Source organism: Staurois parvus, unplaced genomic scaffold, assembly GCF_062004578.1.
Source record: "Staurois parvus isolate SC_StPar_1 unplaced genomic scaffold, SC_StPar_1.0 ptg000704l, whole genome shotgun sequence".
NCBI classification, from domain to species: Eukaryota; Metazoa; Chordata; class Amphibia; order Anura; family Ranidae; genus Staurois; species Staurois parvus.
The window spans coordinates 6,398,198-6,422,218 of NW_028318500.1; the positions used below are offsets into that span (position 1 = coordinate 6,398,198).

General features: G+C 41.4%; 2 protein-coding genes across 6 annotated transcripts in view; one reads left to right on the plus strand and one right to left on the minus strand.

Moving 5' to 3' along the window:
* Window positions 1–1,250, plus strand: part of PISD (phosphatidylserine decarboxylase) — a 55,578-nt gene extending 54,328 nt beyond the window's left edge. For all 5 annotated transcript variants that reach the window (XM_089653258.1, XM_089653257.1, XM_089653261.1 and 2 more), the window contains one exon: window positions 397–1,250. In XM_089653258.1, the coding sequence (XP_089509384.1) occupies window positions 397–621 (225 nt within the window). In that variant the 3' untranslated portion in view covers window positions 622–1,250. The remainder of the gene's footprint in view (window positions 1–396) is intronic.
* Window positions 1,251–1,252: 2 nt separating this feature from the next.
* Window positions 1,253–24,021, minus strand: part of SFI1 (SFI1 centrin binding protein) — a 65,339-nt gene continuing 42,570 nt past the window's right edge. Inside the window, exons 15-32 of the mRNA XM_089653256.1 lie at window positions 19,809–19,890; window positions 19,540–19,718; window positions 16,880–16,955; window positions 13,554–13,649; window positions 11,970–12,046; window positions 11,538–11,640; window positions 11,371–11,467; window positions 11,134–11,294; window positions 9,938–10,012; window positions 9,782–9,856; window positions 9,526–9,702; window positions 8,507–8,742; window positions 8,136–8,261; window positions 7,774–8,053; window positions 5,989–6,133; window positions 3,634–3,772; window positions 3,444–3,555; window positions 1,253–1,401 (exon numbers count right to left, since the gene is read on the minus strand). Of these exons, the coding sequence (XP_089509382.1) occupies window positions 1,276–1,401; window positions 3,444–3,555; window positions 3,634–3,772; window positions 5,989–6,133; window positions 7,774–8,053; window positions 8,136–8,261; window positions 8,507–8,742; window positions 9,526–9,702; window positions 9,782–9,856; window positions 9,938–10,012; window positions 11,134–11,294; window positions 11,371–11,467; window positions 11,538–11,640; window positions 11,970–12,046; window positions 13,554–13,649; window positions 16,880–16,955; window positions 19,540–19,718; window positions 19,809–19,890 (2,362 nt within the window). The 3' untranslated portion in view covers window positions 1,253–1,275. The remainder of the gene's footprint in view (window positions 1,402–3,443; window positions 3,556–3,633; window positions 3,773–5,988; window positions 6,134–7,773; window positions 8,054–8,135; window positions 8,262–8,506; window positions 8,743–9,525; window positions 9,703–9,781; window positions 9,857–9,937; window positions 10,013–11,133; window positions 11,295–11,370; window positions 11,468–11,537; window positions 11,641–11,969; window positions 12,047–13,553; window positions 13,650–16,879; window positions 16,956–19,539; window positions 19,719–19,808; window positions 19,891–24,021) is intronic.

Here is a 24,021-nt window from a genome sequence, read left to right on the forward strand (position 1 = left end):
GTTTAATACTGTGCTTACCTGCTAGGTACATATTAAAAAAAAAAATCACACACTTTTATTATATATATACACACACACACACACAAATGTTATTCCATTATCAGCAATATTGTTTGTGGCCACCTTTTAAAAGAGGCCTTTTGAAGGGGAAAAAAAATAAAAATCTAGTTGTACATACTCTATGTTGCTTTGACTTTTTTTGAATGGATTATGTTGCATGCTAAACTTGATTTGAGAACAAAATTTGGCAAGATGACCTTATCGTTGATTAAAAACTTGATTTTAATGAAGGCTTTCAATGTTTGCACACCATGAACAATTTCATAGTAATTATTAGAGAATATACATTTGTGTGGTCTGTGTGTTAATCAGCCTTTTTTTTCTTTCCCACTCCAGGATCTACAGACTAACAGCCCCCGCTACAGCAAAGGTTCACATAATGACATGAGCTATATAACGAACAATAATCAGGATGGAATTGTGATGCGGAAAGGAGATCAGCTAGGAGAATTTAATCTTGGTTCCACCATAGTATTAATATTTGAGGCACCAAAGAATTTCACCTTTAACTTGAAAGCTGGACAGAAAATCCACTTTGGAGAGGCTGTGGGCTCGCTCTAATATGATTGGTATTCTTAAATGTGAAACAGAGAATGCCCTAGAAGCTGTTCATACGTGCTTGGCGGTTGGGAGACGCAGAGTTACATCTCTATGCAAGTCAAGACATGTGCACGGGCAGCACCAAAGGAAGTCATTGCAAATCCAGATCATCCGCTATACCTACTGCCCCTTCACACCAGCTCCCCTCTTAGTCTCACTCTGCACTTCTCTTTCCACTCTCTCAATTAGGTGTGGCTGGATGCCTTGGCACTGGAGGAAAGAATTCCAGACTCTGAGGGATATGTATCTACGTATGTTTTAATACCTTCTGGGCGAAACTTCTATTTTGTTGCCAGCAATTTTATAATGGGACGTCGACTGGAGGGAAACTGCCAACCTCAGGGAAGGGCTACCCCCTACGGCAGCTTTAGCGCACTGGTCAGATGTAGTAACAAGCAGCAACATGAATAAGAACACCACTGTTCTGGTTGGGTGTCTGCAAAAGGGAAGTGGTGCATAAGCAGGAAGTGAATCTCTGCTCAGTGGAGCTGTAGCTCACTAATTTTATACTTCTAAAATGAGATGATCTTGCTAACATATTAAATTCATTTATTAGCATACATTTTGAAATAAAACAAATGCAAACACCATATTTTTACAAAAAAGTGTTTTTATTTACAACCTAGGCAAAGAAAAGGCATCCAGCGATGCAGTAATCTCCTCAATACGGGCAATATAATTGTGCACTTTAGTCTTCTCCACATTTAGTTTCTGTACACGCTCCTCTATTTGTTGTTCCAGCTGGAAACAGGAAAAGGATAATGTTGTATTAACATTGCTGAAAAGCACCACTATCCACAACCCAAGAGACATTCACTGAATGGGACATCTCTGCTACTCAAATCTCTCCGGGATTATATGTTCGCATGAGTGGTTGCTACCAAAATTAACAGAAGAGCACACTTTCCAAAATTCTTCAGTGTTAGGGAACAGCAGTATTCTCACTGGATGTTGATTGTCTTGCGGGATAGCAAATGGGCCAGGCAAGTCTGTCTGTCTCCAGGTTAAACTGCACTATAGATATTGACAAGTATACAATGGCACTTACCTCCCACTATGACTAGGAGTGGGCCCTTCCATATGTAGGCAGGTGTACATACCTCATTAATGGCTGGTAAACACTGACCAAAAGCAGAACTATACTCACCTTAGATCCAGCATCCTGGAGCTCCCCGCTTCCAGGTTTCCATCACTGGCCATTTTCATTGGCCAGGCAGGGATGATGTCACTCCTGCGCACATGTGGGAGTTCAGTCAAATTCAGCTTTGCCGATTTGTACAGTAATCTGCACATGTGTGGCTCACTGTAGAGGGGTGGACAGGTAGGTAGATAACTTTTAAAGATAATGTCCACTTCACCGTAATATGGTTCACAACCTTTTTCCTTACTGACCTGTGGCTTTAGCTTGTGATAATCCTTGCACCAAGACACTGGTTTTATTGTTACCTACTCGTGAATGAAAGATGTTACCTCATCATCATGATTTAAATGGAAAAAAAAAATGTTGTAATCAGCACGTAAGAATATCTATTACTACTCCTAATGAACACATGACTTCAGACCATCTGCTTTCCTGGAGTCATGTTCCATAATGGTAAACACTTATTCTGATAAATGTTATCATACAGGACAGAGGGATTGATTCATACCATGTGTTATATGCCACTACCTTTAGGTGACTGGACAATGGCAAAAGCTTTTCCAAGCCTGCCCCTAAGTGGTTCCATACAATCCAAACAGCATTCTTAGGAAATGCATGCCTTCTCCTCTCGGAGAAAAATTTCTCACTATTATTCACTAGATTTATTTTATCTCCTTTGACTGACACTTCTATTGAGAACGGACTACTTAATGGCTCACTAGAAGGTTCCAGCTTGGTTAGCCTCAAGTACACCTAAGAAACCATACCTGGACTCTATGGAAGCAGGATCAACCAGTAATGTTTGCTTCAGGCACTGGATTCCTACATGCAGGGCTCACCTAGGCCACAGGGTGCTGTACAGGTCCATGGGCCCTTTGGCTTTATCCCCAACATGTTGGACAAAGCCTGAACCCTGAATGGGACCAACAACACGGAAAAAGGTTTTCCTGTACCCCGACTGGCTGAGGTGGAGAGAGGCAGGCAAATGACATCATGATCTCCACCTCAACCAGTCAGAGGAAGCCTTGTATTCATTGATTAGATGCAATGCTTCCTATAAATGGCTGAACAGCATGCAGCCCATCTCGATTTTGTGCCAGGAGCAGGATGGGAAGTCCTCATCCCACTGGCAGGACACAGTGCTGTATACAAGTAGCTGATTCTACATACAGTTTATACCTCAATCCCAGCGAGCACATGTATTAGTGAAGCAAAATAGTTCTACTAGCTCAGTCCATTCAAACTATTTAAAGTCACAAAACACCTGGACTTAAGCTTTAACATCCATGTGACTGGCCTTGTTCATGAGAAGTGCCTTTTGCTCATGCCCTTTGATGGCAGGTTTCTTTTGGCAACTTCCTCAATGAATACATTGAGGCAGCTACACTGAATGAAGGGGTCCCTATCGCATTAGGTTTCTGTGCTCAAAAACAAAACCGAGAACTATAAAGGTTGTTATTATTGACCTCCTTCAGAAAAGGTTTCTTTCCTCAATGCTTTGAGCAACTGACTTGCACTAAGCATGCAGCTAGGTTCTGTATATCAAACAGGCAATGAGAAATTTCAGCAACATACACATTTTCTAAGTGAAATTTCCTTTTAACCAGATGATGGGCAAAATCTTCAAACCATAAACTAGTACCTGCTGTAGTTCATTCTGAACTTCCTTAGCAATTTCTTGTTCTGCAGAATCTTCCCCAGGGGCACCAGATTCCAACCATCTACTTAACACATGGGCATGCCTCCGCCAGGCTCTGAAAAAGGAATAGGAGATTTTACTAGCACCTAATTCCTACAGATTAACAGTTCTCGTATATGCTGTGTATATTTACTTCAATTCCTCTTTCTGTTCCTGGCATCTCTGCATATTGTAGTAAATATCAGCAAGTTCCTGTTGAAGGGCAGCAATCTGTATTTCCTCTGCTTTTAGAAAAAGGTTTGACTCTTCTTCTTGAACAGTGGTCTCCTTTACTGAAAAAAATGAAAATGAGGAAGATAGCAGATTTAGAAAAGATACAGTATACAGCACTTTCAACACTTTTTCTAGAATCAAGGTGTATGCTGCAGTGTTGTTTATACAATTTTGTTTTGCTGCTGCTTCCCCCCCCCCCCATGTTAACATTTGTCAACTATCCTGTTTCCCCTAAAATAAGACCTACCCCAAAAATAAGACCTAGTGCTATTTTTGGAAATGGGTAAAGTATAAGCCCTACCCTGAAAATAAGACCTAGTTGTGATCAGGGCTTTTTTTTTCAACCGGAACGCCATTCCACCACTGGCCCTGCACACACCCATATCTACGGTCTCTTATAAACACAGAAGAGTGGCTGAAGTGACAGCACCATCCGTTCCCACAGAACCTCCCTACCCCTGTACTCACTGTGGGACAGGGAAAGAACAGATATCTGCGGGTGCAGTGTGTTTAGAGGTGGGGCATCTCCTCCTGCAGCCAAATGCATGGAAGCTGGTGATCGCTGGCCAGTGGGGAAGAGACAGAGCGGTGAGTAAGTGCGCTTGGTGCACTATGTGGGAAGATAGGACCCGAAACGGGAGTTACTATAGAGAGGGGCCGGCTGCTGACAGCTTTGTTTTGAAAAGCTAGCTAACCATATGATGGTAGTTGAGGGGGAGGGGGTGTGCAAAGGTGAGCTGCAGTCAGGTGTTGCAGAGGTAAATTGAGTTTGGTGAGTTGCAGACAGTGTGCATAGGTGAGCTGCGGCTGGGGGGGTGTAGAGGTGAGCTAAGTTGCACCCCCCAGCCACAGCTCAGCATTCCCCATCTGCAACTCACCTCTGCACCCTGTCTGTAAATCACCTGTCAAGTCTCCCCTGCAACACCTGACTGCAGCTCACAGCTGTCATCAGCCGGCCCTCTCCATAGTAACCCTCATCCATAACTGCCTGCAGCTCACCTCTGCACCCCCTGTCCACACCTGTACATTTAAAAAATAAGACCTACTCCAAAAATTAGACCTACTGTGTTTTTTTGAGCCAAAAAAAAAAGACAGCGTCTTATTTTTGGGGAAACGTGGTATTAACAAAAAATAGGTCAAATGCACCTGTCAATGAATTCTGAATGATTTCAGAAGCACCCCAGACTGAAGTCATTGACACAAGCCCAAAGCGTGTCAACATAGGTCTTTACAGTGTCATGACATCTACAAGTTGGTGGAGTACTGTCTAACGTATTCTCATTTGGGAACAGATACTGTATATTAGAATATATATGTACTCCCTCATAAGCAAAGCTAAAGGAAAAACAATACTTATATATTGGTAAAATAGAGACTGGGTTGTATTGAGTACATAAATACCAAACATATCATAACACAAAATTGCACGTCTGTGAAATGGTATAAAACTAAACTACAGTACCAAATATTTTCCATAGGTGACATTTTAAAAGCCTTTACAGGTTATCAGTTTGGAGATAAACCGTTGACCATGTTCCTAGAACTACAGCTTTCACTCGGACGTTCTCGGCCATACCTCACATGTGGCGAAATCGCTGTTTACATACATAGGCCCCTACATGTGCACTAGCCATGCTTATCTTACCCGTCTACACCCGATGGTGAATGACAGCTCCGAACCAGGAAGCGAAATGTTTGTCACTTCTAGGCTCATTCACTGCAGTGGAGACTGGGAAACACATGGCATAAAATTATGATATGCAATGTTACAGGTTATCAGTTTAGAGTTAACCATGAATTATGGTTCTAGAATTATTGCTTCAACTCAGATGTTTGCGGTGATCACTTTTACATGACAGCCAATCACTGGCTAACCAACAAAAATCCAGACACAGTCACAGTACCAACTCCTTGAATAATTGGAATTTATAAATGTACCTTGGTAGACAAGGGGTTAATCCATTAGAAATGCATAAATATTCCATGGCCATTGCACAAAGACACACATTATGAATATACACGTTTTTGCTTTTCTTACAGGTGATAGAAGTACATTTAACACCTGCATTACACTGGTGACTGTTCAGCCCCGCTTTCAGGAGGCACATTATTGTGCCTACAGCCATTTGATATGAACCGGTGTACTAAAATATTTGGTTCAATCCATTCTTTGGATTACATACTGAGCACCACTTTCTGATAGGTGTAGCAAGAATGCATTTGCATGGATAGTTTAAGATGTGCTAAAAGAAGTGTAAGTTTGATGTTTATTCACCTGTATTGGTAACATGTGGTGTTATCCCTTTGCCCAGAAGGAAATCAGTTGGTGATAGAAGCTGGCCAGAGTAGTCTGAAACAGGCTTTAAGTGGGGCTGCTTCCCAATCTCTGGCTTCTCTGCCAGTTTTGGTATGGCTGTGCTCTGTAGGGAGTGAACAAAGAAAAATAAAATGTAAGGCACAGACAAACATCTTCCAGTAAATGAAAGAAACTATGATGCACAAGTATTAGACAATCTAATTTTGCGTCTTTTCTATACAGAAAAGGAAGGTTTTTTTTCTTGTCCAAAACTGAGATAAAACTAGAGTGAGGTCCCAAAAGGTGAACAATTCAATTTCGGGTGAAAAAACACCTCCTAAAATCGGCAGTGAATCGCTTTTATGGCTCCATGCCCTACGCCCGATGACATTGAGTCCAATTTTGCTCCATGGCATACAGGTGTGGGATTCAGTACGCTACTCCAGTGGCCTGATGTCACCCTTTCTACCTTTGCTCCCAATTATCAATAATCCTCTTTTCCTGCTGGGCTTAGATCAACTGGGGTCATTCTCTTGGTGGGTGGCCAATGGTTTTTTGCAGGTGCAACACTTTTTGACTTCTCGGTCCTTCTCCATCTAGAACTCTCTTCGGGAATCAGGGGATGTCCCTCAGCCGGAGTTTTTTTTGTTACCTTCAACTGCGGCACTGGCTGACCTCTCTGCGTGGCACTTCCGCCTTTCCATATCAGAAATCTGCCTTTGAACAGCTTTACAAACAGCCTATGGGTGCCCCGGGTCTTGTTTCCCTACTCTATGCATCCTTGAATAGGCGCTCAACATGTATTACTCTATTATATGTCGCTCAGTGGGAGCGCAATTTGGCGGCGGTCATGGATCTGGAGGACTGGAATAAGGCCTGGTTGTTTATAGCTAAATGTTCATTTAATACAGCCACGCTGGAGGCGGCATATAAAGCACTGTTTCGTTGGTATTGGGTCCCGGCTTGTATAGCCCAGGCAAACCCTGCCTATAGTGATCGCTGCTTTCAGGGTTGTGGCCATTGTGGAGATGTGTTGCATATATGGTGGTCTTCCCAAGACTGATTCGTTTTTGATCTTGTGTATTTGGCCTTCTTTACACCTTGTTCCATCTCTCTATATGCCGGGAAGCTCAGTATGCTTTGCTTCGTTGTTCCATACCATGCCTGTTGGCTTCCTATTTGTTCTTGTCGGCAACTAGAACAATTGCTCAGGCCTGGAAAAGTACATCTGTCCCTCTTCAGGGAGTGTAGGACCGTATGACCACTCTGATGCTCAATGAACAGATGTCGAGTATCCGTAATGACTCCCAACGGAAATTTTTAAAAATATGGGAGCCGTGGTTGACATATGCTTTTTCCACGCTCCCCCCGACTAGTCTGGGTGTATGATGCTGTTCGGTGTTGGTGTTCCCGGACCCCTGCTTCTGGTCTTGTCTACTTCTTCCTTCTCTACTCTTTTGTCCTCTTTATTTTTGTTTGATTTCTGTGAGGCAATAGATATCTGTCTATGGTTTTGAGTTTCTGTTGGTTATATCACTGTTTTTGTATTTTATGTGCCATTGATAGCCCCTGCCTCGCGTGCCTTCTGCAATGTTGGTGTTATAACATTGTTCTCTATTTTTAATGTTTCATTGAGAGCCCCTGTGTGGGTGTGTTTTTTTGCTCAAGTCCTTCTTTGCTAAAACGTTTAAAAAGTTAATAAAAACCATTGAAATAAAAAATTGGCAGTGAATATTACAGCCAATGGCACTTTAGAATATTTACCTGTGTTTGGACCCGGGGCTTGAACGAAGAAGGAGGCATCAGTCCTGGCATTGCCATCGGCACCTGCAGCAGCGAGCAGGTCTGAGGTGCAGTTGATAAAGGACCACCAGAAAGCCATGGAGGTGCTCGAGGACAATCAGTGGGAGGAATAATTACACATTCAGTTTCCGGTGCTTCATGAGCAGAACTTGTTGACTTCAGTTCTAGCTGAATTTCATCATCTGAATCTAAAGCTCGATTTGATGAATAATTCTTTGAATTGTCCTTGGCACTGGGATCACTGCATGAAACAGTTTTTATTTAACTCATTTAGTTGTGAATTTCACACATAATTTTTTACATAAATTAAGACCATAACTCACATTTGAGAACTGAGGTCTAGGTTTTTGGAATCTATGAACATGGCAGCGAGAACCCCTTCTTTTTCCAAAGAGTGCAACAAGAAGTCTGGAGTGCGAGGCTTTAGGCGCTCTGACCTCACCATGTTTCTGTAAAAAGGAAAGATGGAAGTGGAATGAGTGAGGTTATTGGCTGAATTATCAAATCTTGCTACTTCTATGAAACCAAAAAAAAAAAGCACACTGGAGGAGTCTAGGGCTTCCCTAGCTTTCAACGCTTTGTCTATGCCTGGCCTGACATCTCTCAAGCAAAGCTAACATTTTCATAATTACAAATTTGTGTAGAGAATTCTGGTTACACTATAAAGGATTGTTAGTGATTTTTAATTTCTTACATTGTGCTCAGGGTGGGTTGCCCACTAGATAAGAAAGTAGCATTGCCTCTGCCTGTAGGATATGGGAAGGAAATCTTTGAAGGAGGGGAGCAGACCTCCGTTCCACATACATCACGAAATGGCAGCTGGAAAGTCACTTTCTTTTTCTGAACAGAATTCTGCAGTCGCTTCCTAAACACTTTCTCCTTCCAGATCATGGCACAGCGACGAACTGCCCGATTCTGTGTATATACCTCCTAAAAGTAAAAAAAAAAAAAAAATGCAGATATTATTCTGAAACAGACTGTATCTACTGTGTCACTGATGAACTGAGGTCCATAGGCTACTTAAATGGAGCACAGCAGTGTTGTGATAAGGTCAATGATGCTGAGTAGAAGAAAGTTATACATGTCCCACATTTGTGATCTTTTTAACAGGCATCACTTAGGGCTCGTTCACAAACGCCCCTATAGCATTTGGCAAACGTTGGTCCGGCGTTTGCGGAGTGTGTAACGCTCGGCAAACGCTCAGCAAACGCTGCATGCGTGGTTTAGCGGCGGTTGCTAAGCGTTTGCCGAGCATTAAAAATGCCCCATAAACGCCTATAAGGAAGTTTGAATGGTGTTACCGCTCCGCAACCGTGTCGCAAACGCTGGCCGGGCGTTTGCTGAGCGGCACCATATACTATAATAGGAGGCTTCAACGCCTCCTGACTCGACCAGAGGCGTCTGTTTTGCCGCGATGCGACACTAACGCTCCCGTTAGAACAGCACCATGTGCTGCAATGTGCAGAATTGTCAGAGGCGTTTGGGAAGCGGTAAAAACGCTTCCCAAACGCCTCTCTGCCGCCTGCACACAACGCTAGTGTGAACGTAGCCTTAGATTACCCCTGCTATTAGCATAATAAAATACCTGAAAAATGCATATACTGAACATATAAAAAAAATTATTTGCAAAAAAGTTAATTAGTTTGGGGTTAAGGCAAGTACAATCCAAATTCTTAAAGAAGACATTACTCAGTATGAAGTAGGTGAACATACTTTCAATTGTTTTTGAGTGCTTATCTCAGCTCTGAACTGCTTCATTCCAGACATGAAACGCAAAATCCTTGTGATTCCTTCCCTCATAAGGTCAGTTCGGTACACTTCCACAGCCTCAGCAAATCGCTGCTTCTTTCTTCGGCGTTCAAGAGCATAGGCCAGCCAACAATCAAACACCTAAACATAAATTGTGATTATTAAACTATACATTGGGTCAACATTATGTTTATTACTGCATTTGCATACAGAATATTACCTTTCCTTGCAGATTAAGAGACCAATGCCACAAAGCTTGTATTGTCTGCTTGTCCTGCCATCTTTTTTCCACCAGCTACAACACAAGAATGCCAATTACATCTATCTGCTGTACAGAACAATTATACTAATAATGTTTAACAGAGATGCCCCTTACCATCTGCTGCCATTTTCTCAGACAGGATTTACTTAGGTGGAGTCTGAAGAAGTTGTTTTTCTGCCTCTGCAAAAGCTGTGGTGGAGAGAAAATGCAGTTTTTATTTAGCTGCAATAAATTATCGACACCACAACAGTGCTTATCCATGGCAAATATGCAACTCTATTAAACCCCAGCAACAACCTCGGGTGTTTGACTGGAAGGAACACTTTTCCTTTCTTCTGATCCTGGTGTTCTTATACACCAGTCTGTGTTATGGTATGCCCTCTGCCTTCCTTTTTTTGCGGTACAAGTTTTAATCCTAACCTAATGTTTAAGAGGATTCAGGTTTAGCACATTTCAATTTCTACTAGCCTTTTAGGGAATTCCCTTCTAACCAGAGTAGCCATCTCATTGAAAGCTTGGTTGTGTGATCAGACAGCCTCTTTCCTTACCATGGTCATTATTTAGCAGGAGGAAATGAACTGTACCATGACATTGCTTATTTGGAAAAATATAAAAAAAAACATGTATTTTACCTCTTACAAACACGTCTAACCTATGCAGATTAGTATGCGTATCAGTATTCCAGATAGCAGTGAAATGCATTCCTATATTATATAAAGCAATCAAACAGGTAATATTTTGCTAAGGTTTAGGATGGCCATACAGAAAACATAAGATTTAGGGGTGGCCACACATGGGACAAAAGGTTTAGGAATGTTCATGAATGAGATGATTGGCTTTTAACACTTGGGAAAATAGGCGTTACTGCTGAAACAATAACAAGCGAATGCTAGAAGTACTTCTTGGAAAGTCTGATTTTTCATAAATTTATGGAGACACATATCACAGCCATATGTCAGAGGACTTGCACTGACAGTGATCTGCAGAATTTTCAACAAAGCAGAGAAAAACATTTTTTAAACATAATTTAAAAATGATAAAAATAGCATATTATGCAGTCATATGGACATTGTACACATCGAATGTTCATATTTTGTATGTTTATTGTCGTCTTTTATTTTTTGTGAAAACTCTAATAAAAACATATTGAAACAAAAAAATAATAAAAAATAGCAATTGCACCTTTATCTGTCATTAATGTATTTTTGCTTAGCCTCTTAACCAGGAGAAAAATCTAGCAAAGTGCTGGAAGTATTTCCTGTAGCTTGTTCGTCACCTGACAGTATATATAATAATACCATTCCACTAACCATTTTTCTCCAGTATGCAGAATGATAGAATTTCCACTGTTTTAGGCATTGTCTCAACAAACATCTAGCATAGTGTTTGGTTGCCATCTCCATCTTAACTCGCATGTCTTTAGTAGTTTTGCTGTGGTCTCTCCAGTACAAGAACATGTGTTGAAGCTTTCCTTAAAAACAAAACAAAACACGTAATGCCTACGTAGAGCACATTCCCGTTCATTTTCTCCTCAAATTCGTTCTCACCGTTTTGTAGACATGCAGCTGCTTCTCTCACTTGTTCTGCTGTCTGCTCCCTACTATATGCCTGAACACATGTTGCATCTCTCCATGCCCACACAACCTGCAAATCAGCTAGGTTACTAGGAGTGCATTAATTAAAAGGCAAAGATCAGGTAAATGTGATACTGTACCTTCCGTAGTGTTGTTGTTCTGTAATGATTTACAGCAAGGAATGTCTGTTTTCTCTCCTCAGTTTGAGCCATTGTGTTACTTCGCCAAGTGTGCAGTGCCCCCCTGGAAATCACAACCACATGCAATGAACCGTCACCATCACCAAATTGAATGTACAAACATGCAACAAGCTTACGACATATATTTGCTCAGATTAAATGTTCAAGTGTATATTTACAATTTTGGTCTTTTTTTTATTTGTTTCATATGTAAACAGAAAAACAGAAAAGTTACTAAACATACTAAAGAGAAACCATATGAAGGAAAGCCCCATACTCTCCCTCAATCCATCCAGTTATATGTTAAAAGGATAAGAACAACAATAGATCTAGTTGGCCAACATGCACCTTACAGTGAAGAATAAAAAACATTAACATACAAGAAGAACTCACCCGAGGATTACATCTTTGTACAGCTTCTCTTTAATTATCACTGACTGCAGAATGTCCTTTGCATTTCTTTGATAAAGCTGCAAAGAAATATAACAAAGCACATATAACAAATTCCAGATCAGCATACAAAATGATAGTCTATGCATCATCACAATGCCACAGCGATAACTACTGATGTCTTTCCAAAGGTATTTTCTGCATGCGTGTGTACATCCTTCCCATATCTGTATAGGTTTCCTTGAGTTCGAATCAAGGCTGGATGACAAAAATGGCAAAATCTGGGAACTGTATAGCCTGTGTGTTCCAAAATATGGGGGACGTGCATTCCAAGCCTCGCTTTTGCTGGGCCGGACGTGACGTCACAGAAACCAAAGTGTGATTCCGTCACTTCTGGGTTTCTGTGACGTCACGTCCGGCCCAGCGAAAGCGAGGCTTGGAATGCACGTTGGCAATTTTATTGAACACACAGGATATACAGACTGGTTCTGGTCAGTGGGGCACCTTGACATGTGAGTGCAATACTGTATGATTTTCATTGTGATAAATCCAACAAAAACGCTATACTTAGACCGCTTAAATCTTATTTGATTTATTTGAGCCACTTGGAGCATCTCTTCATTGGTAAGTAGAGCCTGATATCGGTAGTCCATACATTGCTGGTTTATTTGGAATCCTGTGGATATTCATCTGGGGCTATTATCTGTGACGTGCTGATGACCAGGAGGAATACACCAGGAGAGCCAGATGTGGACCTTCTATGCATATCATAATAATGCGTTTTGTGACCACCTTAACCGGGGTCAAACACAGTGAGTGAGAAATTCACTTATTTCATCTGCACGAGGTGAAAGCGCACAAAGTTTTGGTCCACAGCAACATATCTTGAAGGGACTGACACCATAAATATTTTGATAATTATGTGAGTTTTCCACGTTCACTAATGTTAAATGTGCTGTATTGTACAGATTTAATTGTGAGTATTTACTAGCACACTTTGTATTATTTGAAATAAGATACAGAGAGATGTTTTGTTGAATGTTATATGGTTGTACAGCACCTATCTATTCACAATTGTTCATTGTTAATTGTATGGTCACTATTTAGGGGCAGTTGTTAATTTATAATATTTTATTATTTATGTAACCATGAATAGTTCATTTGGACGAAGCTGGTTTATTTTTTAAGAGTCAAAATGCACTCACAAAGGTCATACTGTAAAGGCAAATAGGCATAGGTCATATGGTAACAGGAACCGACAGAAAATGTCCACACCCCCCGCCCTTGGCCTCCGGCATGGGGATTAATCCAGATCCAGACAGCTCTGATAGCTGGAGCCACTGCACTAAGGGACCGCTGTAACCGCTATTGCCAATACCCAGAAGTGGAGCTGTGAGACAGGAACCTTCTCTGCCAAATGTCAATGCCTCTTCCTTAGCCTGACTGGGCTACACACAACAAATATATCCTCAAACATACATGCGGCGTAAAAGAGGCAAGAAAACACCATGGGCACAAACAAAAGTGCGCTATAAAAAAAAAAAAAAAAAAAGAAGAGGAGGTAACCCACACAGCGACCATACATACTTTCCAAGCATTTAGAATCCTTTTTAGGAGCCAGTGCTGGTAGTGGTCCTGGGCACGTAGTAGCCTCTGTTGCTTTTGAAGTCTGTAACACACAAACTGTAGACAAATACATTTTCATTCACTTTATTGATCAAGCACACATCAAGAAAAAAAACAAAATATTAAATTCAGAATCATTTTTTACATACAAGGGACACAACACAGAAAACTGCCATTATTTGCATCTTCCTTGGTTTCCACAATAAATACAGCAAAAGGGTGAATGACTAATTATAAAATGTACAGTGCTTTGCCATGAGTGGTCACAGCTGATGGGTTTAGTTCTGCTTTAAAGCTAATTCCAGCTTTACCTTTAGTCTTGCAAAATTGTGCATGCGCCTCTCCTCTACTAAAATTGCTTACTCTGATTTCACTGCACACTGTTCGCTTCCCAATAGTGTTCATTAGAAGCTGCAGCAAGTCAGATAGAGCCCGCCTCTTTTAGTGGCTGGGGGATGTCCAGAATTATCTAGTCCTTTCTTCCTCAACTTTACTGTCCCTGGCCCACCCCTTCCATTAATTGAATTTCATGTTTTTCAATAATGGAGGCTCAGCATCTTATGTGAGCATTACCTAGGGCAGTATGTATGCAAACACAATCTGCCTATATATACACTCTCCTCTAAACCCATCAAGGCATTTGGTATTTTCATAATTCCACTCATGTGCCAACCCACTGTTTGCATCAAAACTGAGGGCTCTTAAGATTGCCCTGTATTTAGCTCCATCCATCTTTTCATCAACTTTGATCAGGTTCCCTGTCCCTGCTGAAGAAAAGCATCCCCATAACATGATGCTGTCTCCACCATAGTTCACGGTGGGGATGGTGTGTTCAGGGTGATGTGCAGTGTTAGTTTTCTGCCACACATAGTGGTTTGCTTTTAGACCAACAAGTTCAATGTTGGTCTCAGCTGACCAGAGCACCTTCTTCCACAGGTTTGCTGTGTCCCCCACATGGCTTCTCACAAACTGCAAACAGGACTTTTAACGGTTTTCTTTCAACAATGGCTTTCTTCTTGCCACTCTTCCCTAAAGGCCAGATTTGTGGAGTGCACAACTAATAGTTGTCCTGTGAACAGATTCTCCCACCTGATTTTATACCCACCCACACACACACCCACCCACACACACACACACACACACACACTCACTCCCCTTTTAGAGTTAATTCCCCTTCTCCGCCTTACTTCAAAAATGGAAAAGTTACATGCAGGATATGTTTCTTTAATCTACTGAGACTATTTCATCAATTGTACTTATAAGCTGATGAAGCTGTCCCCTAATGAGACCTAACAACAGACTCATGGATTGTTCAAGTAGTGCATTGCTTTTTTTTTTATAAAATACGACTTGACTAAACATACAAAGCAGAAAGTTAGAACACCCAGCAGAAGCATTAGTGTTAAAACAATATATAGCATAGATTTTTTTGTAAAGTCATGGACATATTAAAAACTGGATAAGAAAAATTATTACTGGCAGCCAGCTAATGGCATTCACCATTTCTAAACAGAAATTAATTGCTAATAGTGTGAATAGCCTGTGCCATTCAGTCTTCTGCTCTTTAGTCTCTCCTCCAAAAAAAAAAAAAAAAAAAACACAACACAGCTTAATAATGTCTTAGAAGAGGTACACATTCCTCTTATGTAGGGCATACATGGATCGAAATTTGGCTGGTTCAGCAGTGACCGGCTGAGATTCAATTCATGTATGGGCAGGCTGATGGTACCAAAGTTAATCCATTAATTTCAGGGCTTAAAAAATCTGCTTGCCCGCTCGCCAAATGCGAGGAGAAATTCTTGTGTGGCGAGCACAGATGATGGAGAGGCTGCACCTGCGCTCCAAGCCTCATTGTGAAGCCGAGTTCCGGTTTCCAACTTCCGGTTTACGGCTTCTTCGGCATCGCCATTACACTGGCAGCGCCGCAGAGGGGACAGGTGCAGGAGAGGTCCACTCTACTCCACTGAGAGGAGACACCCTCTCCACCGCCGCAGGGGACTGGAGGAGAGGTCCGCTCTCCCCCACTGTAATAAGGGTATTACACAAGTCTTGGTCCTGCTGTACAATACAAACCATGGCTGCTCTATTAGCACATCTTTGGTAAAATGTTTACTATTGTTATGCCATTTTTTTGGCATCTAAATAAGCACTTTTTTGTTTTTTCTAAATGCACTACTTCTCAGAGTTCTCATTTAATAAGATGCTGGAGATAAAAAATGCAAAATGTTTACTATTGTTATTTATTTTATGCAATGTTTATTGGCCATCAAAAGAGGCCCTTTTTTCTTTTTTCTTAATGCCACACTTCTCCAAGGTCTCTGCTGGAGATAAAAAAATACAACATGTTTACAGTAACTATTATTCCATGTTTTTTGGCATCAAAATAAGCACTTTTTCTTATGCTATACTTCTGTAAACTAAACTTACATCTTTAAAACAGACTTTAGTTACTAAAGTTTCTTTTTAAAGATGCAGGAGATAAACAAAAAAAAATACAAAATGTTCACTACAGGTTTACAGCTGTAAAACATGATATTTTGATTGCACCCTATTTCTATTAAGCTATTGCTGTTATGTTTAAATTGACATAATAAAGCTATGTTATAAATGCAGTTTTTTATGTTTTGGACTCTTTATTCTAAAGAAAAACATAATTTCATAAGCTTTAAGGGGGCGTGGTTGGGGGCAGGGCTGGGGGGCGGACCTAGGCAAGGTTGGGTGGGGCAACTGGTGGAGAGTAAGGTTAGTGCCTGGCTAGTAGGTCTAGACTTGAAATTTTAAGCCCTGCATTAATCGATTGGGTACAAGTCTGATATTTGTAAAATTTGATCAATGCCAGAGGCTATATCTCACTAGCAGTAACCATTGTGTTCTGCTGCCGAGAAGACACCCCCTCTCCCCCCCCCCCACCAAAACACAGTAGTGCTGCAGAAGGCATTCCCCTGTCATCATTTACTGTGTTGATAGGAGAATCAAGAGAAAATGGAGTAATCTATAGGCTGCATTATTTTTGATAGGCCACCCATATGGCCTTTTAGTTAGAATAAGTCATCAATTGAGCAGTCCATGCTGACCTTATTAGACATCAAGTATTCTAATTTGGTAAACCTTTAATTTGGAAATGAAGATTTTATATCTAAGCAAGGAAAACGGGTATTAAAGACAGTACACAAACCTGCAAACATTTAAAAATAAAATTGAAAACGAAAAAAACATTACGCAGTGAACTGTGCCAATAAGACATGACCAGCAGGAAATGCTTTCCAAGAATACAATAAAAGGCTCACCAATCTCCAGTGATGCCAACATGTCTTTATACAGTGCTGTCTGTGATGACTCATTGCTGCCGCCTCTTTGGATCTCCTGATTTGGAAACAAGAACACCATTGTGAAAAGGATAAAATATCAGCTAGTCTCTGATCTGTTCCTACTTTCAATAGCTACATTGTTTTAGTTTCTTCTTCTACTACATTCTGCTTGTGTTTTCCCATCTGCCTACATATGATATGCACTAGAGACACTAAGGCTACACCATACACATCAGAAAATGTACAAAGACGCTGTCAGTTTACTTTAAACCTACTTTACATAATTAGAACATTAAAGACTTTTTTCAACGATGCTATTTACAGTATAGGTTTAAAAGTTAGAGTTTCTGTTTATATATCAGGGCAGCTATGCTAGCTAGGAATGCCAGGAATAAATCTTTGGGCTATACTACTGCCTATTGGAGGACTGGACATTGCCAAAAAAAAAAAAGTAGGCTATCCTGAGAACCCATGCTGGAGCTTTGTAGTAGAGCAGTACCAAGGACATAATTATAAAGCTCAGAGGGATGGCATGGAAAACATATTTTACAGTTAGCATCTAAATCCCATTTTCTCTCTAGTCTCAGGGACTTAAGAAGTCTTTAATCTTTGGAACGCCCAAAAGCAATCCAACTGAGGGATGGGCAACACAACAAAAACACTAGCAGGTCCAAGTATACTATAGAAAACCGAGGACCACCTGCAGCTCAGAGAACTGCCTGAGGTACTTTACATCCCAATGTGGCAACAGATGAAGCTGCAACATCCACCTGGTAGAATTTAGAAACAATGTGAACAGAAAACCAAGAAGTCAATATTCAAAATCTGGGAAAGAGTTTTTTGATGCTGAAAAGGCCAAGAGGAACTCCTAAATCTAGTAGAGTGGGTCTTAGCAGTAAAGGCAGGAACCCTATTATTTAACCGCCTCGCGCCCACCATATAAGGAGATGACGGGCGCAAGGCGGTTCTCTCGTTCTGGGAGGATGTCATACGTGCATGCTCAGCCGCGGGAGCGCGCCGATCGCTGCTGATCTGTGTTCCTGGGACACAGATCATCATCGATTGTGGTAAGGAGCTGTTGGCTGCTGTTCTTTTCCACGTGACAGGCTGTGATCAATCACAGCCTGTCATAAATGCAAACTCAAAGCGGTAACTCACTGTTACCAGCTTCCTCTCCTCACACACAGATCTTATGTGAGGAGAGAAATCTTCTAATAGTGAGTTACCGGTTTTTACAGTGCATACACAGATCACAGCCCATCACAGTGCTCATCAGTGTACCTGTCGCCCATCAGTGTACCATTGCCATTGTGTTGCAGGGCCTTCAAAAGTTTAATAGGTAGACAGGAAATTAAATGTTTAATTTATACCCCTAGGTCACCTGACGGTGCTCTTTGCATGTTGGGCCTCTCTATGTGGCCAGACTGTGAAAGTCTCACACATGTGGTATCCCCATACTCAGGAGTAGCAGAATGTGTTTTTGGGGTGTAGCTGCAAGTATGCATATGCCGTGTGGGAGAAATAACCTTTTAATATAACAATTTTGTTGAAAAAAAAAAAGTGTAAATTTTCAATAGAATTGTGGGAAAAAATTACAACTTCAAAAAATTCACTATGCCTCTGACTAAACACCTTGAAATGTCTACTTTCCAAAAGGGGTCATTTGGGGGGGGGGGTACTTGTACTGTCCTGGCTTGTTAGTGTCTCAAAAAATGAGAGAGGACATTGGTACAATTTTCAATGATTGGTACCATAGCTTGTGGACTCTATCACTTTCACAAAGACCAAATAATACATATAATAATAATAAAAGTAATTTTTACCAAAGAAATGTAGCAGTATAAATTTTGGCTAAGATTTTTGAAGAAAAGTTACTTATTTGCAAATTTTCCAACAGAAAAAAAGAAAAATGTTTTTTTCATATTTTTTGGTCGTTTTTTCACTTATAGCTCAAAAAATAAAAAACCCAGTGCGGATTAAATACCGCCAAAAGAAAGCTCTGTGTGAAAAAAAGGACAAAAATTTCATATGGGTACAGTGTTGTATGACTGAGTAATTGTCAGTCAAAGTTTGGACAGTACTGAAAGCTGAAAATTGGTCTGGGCAGGAAGGGGGTACAAGTGCCCTGTAGGCAAGTGGTTAAAGGCTTCTTTCTAAAAATTCCAGAAATCCGAGCATACAATTTAGGTGAATATACCAAAAACAGAGGAAGTTACTGCAAAAGATAGATTGTGCAGTAGGGATCATACTGAACATAACATCAGGCACCTCTTATCAAATTGCTGCTAGGCTGCACAACACAGTAAATTGGGTAAGACAACAGAAGTGCACAGCTGGCTGCATCACAACTACAGCCATAAAAGTGACTCCTAACATATGTAGTTATTCACCGACATGAAAAAGGATTTCCATCAAAGAATAGGGTGATCAAAGACTTAAATGGCATGTTCACAGATGTTGAACATTTTGGGGATACTGCAATCCTATGTAATGTATATAGTATAGAAGATTTATGTAGGGACACAAATTTACAGTATCTTAAAACATGACAAGTTACAGAAAGGATGTATATAACGTTTGATATCATTTAAAGCTAAGATGGTCTACACATTAGTCGGTATGTTTTGTTTTTTCCTTACTCTGCTTTCATTTCTTGTACATATTCCTTCCATGCGTGTAACACATGCATCAGCTGCCGTCTCCAACAGTGCTCAGAAGCCAAGACATCCAAATCATGCTCTGCCTGAACAGCTGTCAGACGCCTTTTCCACGAGCTCCAGTACTGCTCCAGCAGCCGCCAGTTATATTGCAATATAGCCTAGAATTAAAAAAAACAAGGGTGAAAAAAGTGGCCTACTTCTAAATGTACCAAAATGTCCAGGACATGCTCACAGAAAGCACTGCTGACCATTCTCTCAGCCAAGCGAGTCTCCTTCTGATGGCTCAGTTTTTCACACCAGGTAGAAAGCACTCTCCTTTGTACACAAGACCTATTTGAATAAAAAAAATAGTTTTAAGCCTCCTGGTTTTGTGACTCAAAGTAGTGAGGTTGCAAGAAGATTAGCATTTCTAAATCAGATACGTTTTTTTGAATTTTTAGTTTTAAATGCACAACTGTGCAAGCAGCCATTTACACACAACAAACTAAGGAAGGTATTCAGACATACAATGACAGTTCAAGTATCCTAAACAAAGACAATATCTTCCATAAGCAGATGGACACCCATAATTAACAGACATTACCCAATTTGGTAGCAATGTAGAGAACACTGCAATAACGTGAAATTATATCTAGCAATTCACTTACATTTGCCAAGTAAAGGGGTTCTCCTGTATGAACATGAACCTACATCTGTATAACAACCTAAACCTAACTTGCACAAATAGACCAAAATATTTATTGCTTATGTATGTCATGTATTGAGACCTCTCCAATAAAGTAATACAGAGACTGTAGATGAGCAGAGAGACTCCATATTCAAAAGGGACAGTAACCCAGGGGTAGGCAACCTTTGAGAGGTGGAGATCTACCTGACCAACATGAAAGATCAAAGATCACCAGGGTTAAGCGCCATTTAAAAAAATAAAAAAAATTAACTAGCAAGGCCTAACTCAAAGGAAAATGTAGAAAAATATAATAAAACAAATGTCACTGCAAAAATACAAACTTAGTAGGGCAGAGGTTGGTGTCTGTAGTTTTTATTTTTTAATTTTTATTTTTTAATAATTCTCACAATTTCTTTAGGAGCCCTGTTGAAAGGGGAGCACTTGGGAGAAGGGCCAGGCAGCAGAAAAAAGGAAGACAAAAACGGGAGGGGCAGCGGGAGAGGCGTTCACTAGAACTGATCCCCTGGATTTTCCTCCTGCAGCAGTTGTATGCTGGGGGGAGGGTGAGGTGATGCTAGCTTTCAGCTGCTCCAGGACAATAAAGGGGATCGTCGGAAGGCAGGTATTTTAAAAATCTTAACTCCCTGCAGGATTTTCCTGTCCCCCAGCTACCCTGGTGCCCTAAGAAGGCTGCCTAAGCAGTTGGGGACAGGCAAAGGGGCCACTGCTATGGGGAAAAGGGGGGGGGGGGGTGGGGCAGAGGACACTGAGAATGTCAGCAGCAGTGGAGGAGGCTCTGGGAAAGGGGGGGAGATGGCATTTCTGGGGGGTGGTAGAGGACATTGTTGGGTGGGGGCTTGGAAAAGGGGCTAGAGGTCACTGCTATGGGGGAAAGGGGGGGGGGGCAGAGTCCTCTGCACCTTTCCCCCATAGCAGTGACTTCTATCCCTCCCTTTCCCCAGTAATGTCTTCTGCCCCCCCCCTTCCCCCATAGCAGTGGCCTCTGGTCCCCTTCTCCCCACCTTCCCCGTGCAAAGTCCTCTCCCCCCTTTCCTCCAGCCTCCTCCGCTGCTGCTGACATTCTAGCAACCAATCACCTGCAAGTTAATATGAAAAGTTAATTTGGCCAGCTACTCCTCCCGCCCTCCGTCCTGAGCCATGCTGTCTTCTGCTCTCCGCTCTGCACTGAGAATGTCAGCAGCAGCGGAGGAGGCTGGGGGAGAGGGAGCATTCATGGTCTACTTGGCACTTGCCAGCAGTAGACAGGTAGACCGTGATCAACGGGTTGCCGACCCCCGTAGTTAGCTATCCAAAATCAAATGGATGGGGCCAGACCAGGTACTGCCAGCCAAGGGTTCCATAGTCTTTCAAATTTTCTGGTACAATGCCTATACTGGTATTTCAGCTTTTCATGAGAAATAAAGTTAACTTGGTTTCTCCACTCCACAAATGTTGGAGTGCTAAAGAACATCCATTATTGGGTAACCCATTTCCATGCTATGTAAAGCAGTCTAGTTTTAGAATCTACCACCTCATCAGAAACTCAAGAGTCATCAAAAATAATGAGAAGACACAATCTAGGATTTAGTAGTGGTAGAGTAGCTTGATATATGGAGGATAGGAGAGACACAACCTCTTGCCAATACCTATGGAGTTTTGGGCAGAGCCATAATAGATTAATAAAGTATGCCAGACCTCTGGCACATCAGGGCAGCACAGTGGCTAAATGGTTAGCACTTCCACCTAGCAGTACTAGGGTCGTTGGTTCGAATCCCAGCCACGGCACCACCTGCCTGGAGTTTGCATGTTCTCCCTGTGACTGTGTGGGTTACCTCTGGGTACTCCGGTTTCCTCCCACAATCCAAAGACATGCTGGTAGGTTAATTGGCTCCTGTCTAAAAAATTGTCCCTAGTATGTGTATGTATGAATGTGAGTTAGGGACTTTAGACTGTACGCCCCTTGAGGGTTAGGGACTGATGTGAATGTACAATATATATATGTATGTAAAGCGCTGCGTAAATTGACGGCGCTATATAAGTACCTGAAATAAATAAATATATATATCCATATCCCTACGTTTCCATCTATACAGTTTAGCAAGAGTATGGTAGACTCTATTAAGGATGGAAAGTTGAGTGAGCCCGAGTTGGTGGCAAGGACACAAAGGGAAGAGAAGTCAGTACCTGCTCCCATAGGTCTCCAGTTAAGGGGCCTAGATCTTCCTGTCAACCTGTCTTAGAAGGGAAAAAGGTGCGGTTTTGTATCTCAGCCATTAAAATCCTACATAAGTGGGAAATAAGCCCTGTTTTGGAGTCAGCTTTAGTTAGTAGTTTGAGTATTTGATTTTTATATTCAGTTAGTTTATATGTACAAGCTTGGACATTTATAGCTGGTCTCATTTGTAAGTATTTGAAAAATCTTTGTGTCGGAAAATGAAATTCTGCCTGAAGTGACTGATAGGTTTTCAATACACCGCCCTCGTACAGTTGAGGCAAATATCTCACACCCCTCTCCCGCCACAGCCCAAAGCCTTGCAATTTATTAATTTCTGGCAAAAATGAATTATTCCATAGAGGGCTATGACAGTTATAACCCTCCCACTTCAGTTTCTTCACCTTCAGCCAAAGCTGATAAAAGAGCAGCAATGAAGGGTATTGCTGATATGCAGCAAACTGCTGAACAAACAGATAGCTCTGATTAGCGGCTAACAAGCTGATGATCAGAGCTATGCAGTTAAAATGTAACACACATGTTTATCAGCCCTTTGTTTTCCTTGAATGGATATAGTGAGCGATCAGCACTGATCGCTCCTGTGTCCATTCATCACTGAAGTATAATAAACAATGTTTACTACACTTCAGTTTTGTGAATGAATAGGAGTCTATACCCTCATCCCCTCCTCCAAATGAAAGAAAAAAAAAATGCCAATGAAGACTCTTTGGATTTATGACATTGTGTTGACCTAGGCCGGAAACCAGGAAGAAACTGAAGATATGTAAAAAAAAATAAAAAAAAATAATTAATTTTGATTGATAGACTAAACTTCAGCTTTAAGATATAGCTCAAAAATGGCAGCCCCATATTTCTCTAAGTACAGGTTTCAAATAAACAATTGAGCAATAACATGGCTGGCTTTCGACCTCTACACTCCACTGAAACTGCCCTAGTAAAACTCTCTAATGATCTACTAACTGCTAAAACCAACGGCCACTATTCAATACTCCTACAACTCGACCTCTCCGCGGCTTTTGACACGGTTGACCATCCCCGCCTCCTCAAAAAACTACATTCTCTTGGCCTCAGAGACTCCGCTCTCTCCTGGTTCTCCTATCTATCGCAACGCTCCTTCAGTGTTACCTATAACGCTGCCACCTCCTCTTCACTCCCTCTCTCTGTAGGGGTCCCTCAAGTTTTGGTCCTTGGACCCCTTCTCTTCTCCATCTACACCTCCTCTCTTGGTCACTTGATAAACTCCCACGGCTTCAATTACCATCTCTATGCTGATGACACGCAAATCTGTCTACCCCTCACCTCACCCATTCAGTCTCCACTCGCATCGAAAGCCTACTAAATGACATATTGGCTTGGATGTCATTCCACTTCCTCAAACTCAACCTGTCCAAAACTGAGCTCCTAGTATTCCCCCCAGCCCGTGCCACCTCCACTGACTTCACCATAAATATTGATAACACAATCATCAGTCCATCCCCTCATGCCAGGGTACTAGGTGTAATCCTAGACTCCCATCTGTCCTTCCAGCCCCAGATCCAATCGCTGACAAAATCATGTAGAC